The 7,265-nt window shown below is 36.4% G+C and overlaps 1 protein-coding gene across 1 annotated transcript; it reads left to right on the top strand.

Annotated features, from left to right (window-relative positions):
- The first annotated feature begins 489 nt into the window (after positions 1-489).
- On the top strand, positions 490-3,554 carry LOC6053605 (death-associated inhibitor of apoptosis 2). The gene is made up of 4 exons (XM_038256500.1): positions 490-835; positions 898-1,216; positions 1,582-2,833; positions 2,897-3,554. The coding sequence occupies exons 2-4, from the start codon at positions 1,040-1,042 to the stop codon at positions 2,983-2,985; spliced, it is 1,518 nt and encodes a 505-aa protein (XP_038112428.1). The 5' UTR covers positions 490-835; positions 898-1,039; the 3' UTR covers positions 2,986-3,554.
- Positions 3,555-7,265: the final 3,711 nt, after the last annotated feature.

Genomic DNA, 7,265 nt, shown 5'->3' with positions numbered 1-7,265 from the left:
GCCGTAGAAGACTTTTTTTCATGTTTCGGGGTCCTCTAGGGGACCAGCAAGTATCCGCATCCATGAACCAAACACCCTGTATATAGATAAATATCTCACCATTTCAGAACATAATTCGAGTTTTTAGGAGGGTTAAAAAACAAAAATATTTTTTTTTCGAGTTTTTACCGATTTTGGATTTTAAAGCTTTCCCCTTTCAATATGAATTTCATGTCGACTTTGTCGTCTATGTTTATTTTCAAGAAATATAAATGTTTTTTTAGGCTTTATTTATAACAAAACGTATAAAATGTTATGATGTTTTTATTGGAATGTGTATTGACAAAATTTATAAATATATTATAATTAAATATTTTGAAACTCACATAACATCGACTATTCAGCAACATCGACTCACTCGTTTGACATCCCTGTCAAAAGAGGCCCCTGCTTTAGTCCGACACTTCTTCCCATCATCTGGCCGATTCAAGGTTGCACAACACATACAGTACTGCTGAATGAAAACCTCTGGCTTTTGCAGAGTTTGATGGAAGACACTTTTTTTCCTCGCTGAAGCAAATTCTTATTGATTATTTGCGAAGTCAAACACGTATCTCAAGTTATTAGTGTCGATAGTTTGCGCCTAACCCGAAACAATGTGCTAATCGTGAAGATTTATAGCTGGAATCAGCTATTCGGGTTTGTTAGGAACTGAGTGCTGATGAGCTGTAAAAATTCACGACCATAAACGGGGAATCGTGAGTCCGAAAGTGTGTGCGTTGCGAGCAAAATCAGCCATTCGTGAAGGTTTGCGCTACGACTCAAAACAACTTGGGTTTTTGTGAACTTTGAAGTGGTGAGTTGAGTTATGGAATAACGTGATAAATCTGACTAAAACTCTGTTTGATTTCGTTTTAGGCAACAATTTTCATCCGAGATTGAGGGGAAAAAAGTTCGAATTTAAGGTCGAAGGGTCGACGGGAGGAAAAAGTTATTTGCTCACACGCATACATTCTCACGCCGAGGGGAACTACATCGCAGCGGAAGGTGAAAGACAACAATGAACGTCGAGTTCAACCGACTGCGTACCTTCGAACAGTGGGAACATGCTTCGTGGACCATGGAGACGTCCTTCGAGGAGGTGGCCAAGGCCGGGTTCTACGCGACGGAACGCTTCCTGGAGGCAAAGTGTCACTTCTGTGGGGCTACGGTGTACATTGGCGAGCAGGCGGTCGATGTAAGTAGTTGGCAGGTCGATGATCTGTGTTGCTGAGAATTCCACTCTTGAAAATATGATTTCCAAATAGAAAGTCATGGAAGATCGATCATTTTAAACTAAATCAAGTATAAATACATTGCCAACGATTCCAATATGTCTAGGTCGGCTACGAAATTATGGAAAAGTATAATTTGTTTCAGTTTTCGTTAATTGTTATACAACTTATCGTAGTCCAGGACACGTTCTCTTATCCCTCGCACTGATTACAATGAACAATTTCAGAATGGGCATTGTCTGGTCCCGCGATAATTTGTTGTAAAAAATACGTTTTCAGGAATGGAATTCTAGCTACAGTTATCAGGTTCTAATAAAACTTCTTCCAGATCGAATCGAAACACCGCCAGCTGAACCCGAGCTGCGCCTTCCTGCTCCATCCGGACCGCACCGACAACGTGCGCTCCTTCGACGCGGCCGAGCTGAAGCGCGAAGAGTGCCGGCTGGCCACCTTCGTCAACTGGCCAGTCGCACACATCAGCCCGCCAGCGCTGGCCAAAGCTGGCTTCTACTACACCTTCAACTCGGACCAGGTCAAGTGCGCCTGGTGCGAGGGCGTCATCGGCCAGTGGGAAGTCGGGGACGATCCGTTTACGGAGCACCAGAAGTTCTTCCCGAGTTGTGAGAAAGTGATTGCCAACGGTATTAGCTCAAATCCGGTGTTGGATTCTAGTATTGGGATCCAGCCGGTGAAACCACCCCACGCTCAACATTTTAGCTCGTTGGATTCGAGGATAAGAACGTTCGAGAACTGGACGACCGGGAACATTCAGGATCCGGAACGGCTTGCTCAAGCAGGGTTTTATTATTTGGGTCGAGCGGATGAGGTTCACTGCTTCCACTGTGATGGAGGGTTACGGTTCTGGCTGGCGGACGATGATCCGTGGTTTGAACATGCCCGTTGCTTCCCCAAGTGTCAGTTCGTGCAGCTGGTCAAGGGACAGCTGTTTATCGAGAACGTGCAGACCCAGATCAAGAACAGTAGCGGTCAACAACCCTCAGGGGGTGCACAAAGCACCGCTACGATGACGCTGGACGAAGCGCTATCAACGGAACCCGTTCAGCTTGCGCTTTCCATGGGACTGAACGCGGGTCGCATCCGAGCTGTAACGAAGCGGCAGCTGGAAACAACCGGTCAGCCGTTCGCACAATCCCAAGCCCTGATCGAAGCGGTTCTCGACGGTCAGATACAGGACGAAGAGCTGGAACCGACCACCTCTTCCCGAATGGATCGCCGCATCGAGAACGAGGTGTCCCGTCTCCTTTGGAGCGCGATCTCTTCCTCCACCACTCCGAATCTCAGCTCGTTCAACTCCACCTTTGCACCTTCCGCTTCGTCTCCGGTGTCCGATGTCCGGAACTCATCCCAAGCAACTTCCACGGAGATCGCGGAAGCCGCCGCAGCAGTACCTGAACCAGCGTCCGTCCTCCGACGGCGCAGCAGCTCCGAAGCCGTCAAGCCCGGCGATGAAAAAACGCACCGCCTGGAGGAGGAGAACAAACGACTGAAGGACGCCCGCGAGTGCAAGATCTGCATGGCCGACGAGGTGGGCGTCGTGTTCTGTCCCTGTGGTCATCTAGGTAGGCCGATTTTAACTCATTGTTCTAACTGATTTCTAATGATTGTTCTCTCTCTCCGCACAGTTTCCTGCGTTCAGTGCGCGCCCGCCGTCACGAACTGTCCCGTTTGTCGGGCCATCATCAAGGGTCGTGTGCGTACATTCCTGTCGTAAGGCGAACTTGGGGGCGTTCACGAGGATTGAAGGATTCCATTGCACGTGCACACAAACACACAAAGTTTTACACTGAATAAGAAGGAGGTGGCACCGTTTACAACCATGCACCACGTGTTACTACTATTGCTCAGAGATGCAGAGGCGTGTATTGTGTGATTGTGTGGGAGGCACAAGCAGGAAGAACGCGGTATTTGCGGAGAACCGGTAACTGCAAGCGAGGTTTTGTAGAAGAATGGAAAGTGTATCAATGTTTTCACCTGTAAAAGTGATGGCTAGGATTGAAGGATCGTTGACCCCATTGGATGTTTTAGAGCTGTCGCAGTTCTGCTTTCCATATTGTTTGCAAATGTCGTCAATGCAGCAAAAAAGTAATGGAAATTATATGGAAATATCTCTACTGCTGGTAGATATGGCAGAGGATAAATATATCGGGTTCTGATAGCGAACAGTAGAGCAGTTATCTAGGATCGAATATCGTTTAACTTTCTGGCTAAGAATATGTCTGCAAATAGTATTAATGTTGATAGATTTAATTGCAAATACAATAAATTATTGTAAACATTAAATCAGTAGTTTTTTTGACCGGCTTTTCATTATGCTGAAGCAGGGATGGAATAATAAAAAAAAACATTTTCGTTTGCGAACTTTTTTCACCCGCGAAAGAGAGAGGAGGCAAATCACGCAATAGAAAATCGCTCCCGAACTTCTCCAAGAAAATCAATCTGCTGATGATTTTTTGTGAATTTCCTTGTCAGCACCAATTAAAAATATTTATTTCACTTTGTTTACACATATTGCCCATCTACAAAATGTAACAGGTCATTTTTCGACGTGTGAACGTTACACTTGCAAGTGTAATAGTGAAAAAAATGTTCCGCTGAATAATCATGAGGATGATTTTTTTTAGTTTCCTTTTACCGATCTTTCGTGCGCGAGAGAGGAGAGCCATGCTCCCTTCGATTTTTTTTCTGTTGATGAACGTCTAATGATTTTCTTTAGATGATGATTATTCCATCGCTGGCTGCTGAAGAGAAAATGGTAAGTTCATTTCCAGAGTTTTTTTGAAAAGGACCAATAAACTATTGTCTTTCATATGTTTATAGGACCTAATAAAAAAAAACTCTAGATTTAAAATACTGTTTCGGTATGCTTTTTAGAGTCAAAATCAATTAAAAAATTTTGCAGGGTGTTATGTTATAGACATGACCAGTATGACAAAGAACGGCTTGGTTAAACAGGGTTAAACAATGAATCTCTTTTTTCACATTTCGATATTCGTATTGACCAAACTCCCATGATTCGTTAAAAGTTCCCCAATTCCTGAGAGTACTCGGTCATTCCGGGTTTCCGCCAAAATGCCAACGTTCTTGCTCGGAATCGAAAACCATGCAGTATGATACCCATATCGCTTATGGTCGCATGGTTCTGAGAATCTACCATCGTCGGAACATCCGGATTGTGGCATATTGCCTAAACTCATATGGTTCCATAATTGTTCTAACATTAGAGGCACGATGGAGTCAGATGCCGTTCCCCTATTTCGATTCTCACAAACTGCCTGATGAGTTAAGGGTTAGTCGACCTATTGTCGAACTTGAAGTCCGAAACTTCGATCTTTTCGACCTAAAAATTTGCTGACAAGCTTGTCAGTTCGGGTCGCTGTCAAACTGACACTCTCTCATAATTCAAATTCGCTCTCTCTTCGTATCACCGCATCGCGTTGTTTTCATTTCTCACCCTCTATCTCTCTCTCTCTTCTCAAATCTTGTTCCTTCAGCAGCCCCGAACCGAACGGCTGCTTTTGTTTTGAAAATCCACCAGCAGCAGCTGCCCATCCTCTCTCGCTCTCTCAACGACTTCTTCTCTTTGCTCACGCTCTCTCTCAGAACCCTCCTGCTTGCGCCGTACACGCAAAACGGACATTAGGTATAAATTCCTAATTTTTAGGTATAATCGAACCTGACTGCAATAAGGTATTTTATTACTAATCGGCTATTAGTAATAAAATTACTAATAGCGTTTTAGTACGAGAATTCCTATATTTTAGGTATAATTGTAGAACCAAAATACCTTAATTTTAGGTATTTTCTGGAAAAGTGAGGGAACCAAAATTACTAATATTTAGGTATAATCCAAGATGGCGGACCATGGTTATTCCTTATTTCTAGGTATAAATACCTAAATTTGAGGTATTTTCTGGAAAACTGAGGGATCCAAAATTACTGATATTCAGGTATAATCCAAGATGGCGGACCATTATTATTCCTAATTTTTAGGAATAAATTCCTAAATTTGAGGTATTTTCAGAAAAAGTGAGGGATCCAAAATTACTAATATTTAGGTATAATCCAAGATGGCGGACCATGATTATCCCTTATTTCTAGGTATATATACCTAAATTTGAGGTATTTTCTGGAAAAGTGAGGGATCCAAAATTACTGATATTCAGGTATAATCCAAGATGGCGGACCATTATTATTCCTAATTTTTAGGAATAAATTCCTAAATTTGAGGTATTTTCAGAAAAAGTGAGGGATCCAAAATTACTAATATTTAGGTATAATCCAAGATGGCGGACCATGATTATTCCTAATTTCTAGGTTTGAAATTTGAGGTATTTTCAGAAAAAGTGAGGGATCCAAAATTACTAATATTTAGGTATAATCCAAGATGACGGACCATGATTATTCCTAATTTCTAGGTATATATACCTAAATTTGAGATATTTTCTGGAAAAGTGAGGGATCCAAAATTACTGACATTCAGGTATAATACAAGATGGCGGACCATGATTATTCCTTATTTCTAGGTATAAATACCTAAATTTAAGGAATTTTCTGGAAAAGTGAGGGATCCAAAATTACTGATATTCAGGTATAATCCAAGATGGCGGACCATTATTATTCCTAATTTTTAAGAATAAATTCCTAAATTTGAGGTATTTTCAGAAAAAGTGAGGGATCCAAAATTACTAATATTTAGGTATAATCCAAGATGGCGGACCATGATTATTCCTTATTTCTAGGTATATATACCTAAATTTGAGGTATTTTCTGGAAAAGTGAGGGATCCAAAATTACTGATATTCAGGTATAGTCCAAGATGGCGGACCATTATTATTCCTTATTTCTAGGTATAAATACCTAAATTTGAGGTATTTTCTGGAAAAGTGAGGGATCCAAAATTACTTATACTTAAGAATAATCAAAGATCAAATTAGGTATTATCCAAGAGTTATGCAGGCAGAAGAAAACAATGGTTTATATGATATTAATATTTTTATTTATATCAAACACAACTATTTCATAAATGTTCTCACCTAAAAATAAATATTAAAATTTAAATTATATTTTATTTTTTCAGTGTATCTATATTTTTAATATTAAATTTATCTTTTTTATATATATTTTGGTTTTTTATGTTTTAATTTTTTAATCGTTAAATATTTTAGTATTTTAATATTTCAATAGTTTAATATTTAAATATTTAAATATTTAAATATTTAAATATTTAAATATTTAAATATTTAAATATTTAAATATTTAATATATTTAAATATTTTAATATTTTAATATTTAAATATTTTAATATTTTAATATTTTCATATTTTAATATTTTAATATTTTAATATTTTAATATTTTAATATTTTAATATTTTAATATTTTAATATTTTAATATTTTAACATTTTAATATTTTAACATTTTATTATTTTAATATTTTAATATTTTAATATTTTAATATTTTAATATTTTAATATTTTAATATTTTAATATTTTAATATTTTAATATTTTAATATTTTAATATTTTAATATTTTAATATTTTAATATTTTAATATTTTATTATTTTAATATTTTAATATTTTAATATTTTAATATTTTAATATTTTAATATTTTAATATTTTATTATTTTAATATTTTAATATTTTAATATTTTAATATTTTAATATTTTAATATTTTAATATTTTAATATTTTAATATTTTAATATTTTAATATTTTAATATTTTAATATTTTAATATTTTATTATTTTATTATTTTAATATTTTAATATTTTAATATTTTAATATTTTAATATTTTAATATTTTAATATTTTAATATTTTAATATTTTAATATTTTAATATTTTAATATTTTAATATTTTAATATTTTAATATTTTAATATTTTAATATTTTAATATTTTAATATTTTAATATTTTAATATTTTAATATTTTAATATTTTAATATTTTAATATTTTAATATTTTAATATTTTAATATTTTAATATTTTAAT

The sequence above is a fragment of the Culex quinquefasciatus genome, chromosome 2 (assembly GCF_015732765.1).
Source record: "Culex quinquefasciatus strain JHB chromosome 2, VPISU_Cqui_1.0_pri_paternal, whole genome shotgun sequence".
Classification (NCBI taxonomy): domain Eukaryota; kingdom Metazoa; phylum Arthropoda; class Insecta; order Diptera; family Culicidae; genus Culex; species Culex quinquefasciatus.
This window is presented reverse-complemented; position numbering and strand designations above follow the sequence as displayed.

Excerpts from the sequence above, each read along its gene's own strand:
- LOC6053605 (XM_038256500.1), top strand. The coding sequence starts at position 1,040 with ATGAACGTCGAGTTCAACCGACTGCGTACCTTCGAACAGTGGGAACAT. Across the intron at positions 1,217-1,581 it reads TTGGCGAGCAGGCGGTCGAT|ATCGAATCGAAACACCGCCA; the intron begins GTAAGTAGTTGG and ends AACTTCTTCCAG. Across the intron at positions 2,834-2,896 it reads CTGTCCCTGTGGTCATCTAG|TTTCCTGCGTTCAGTGCGCG; the intron begins GTAGGCCGATTT and ends CTCTCCGCACAG.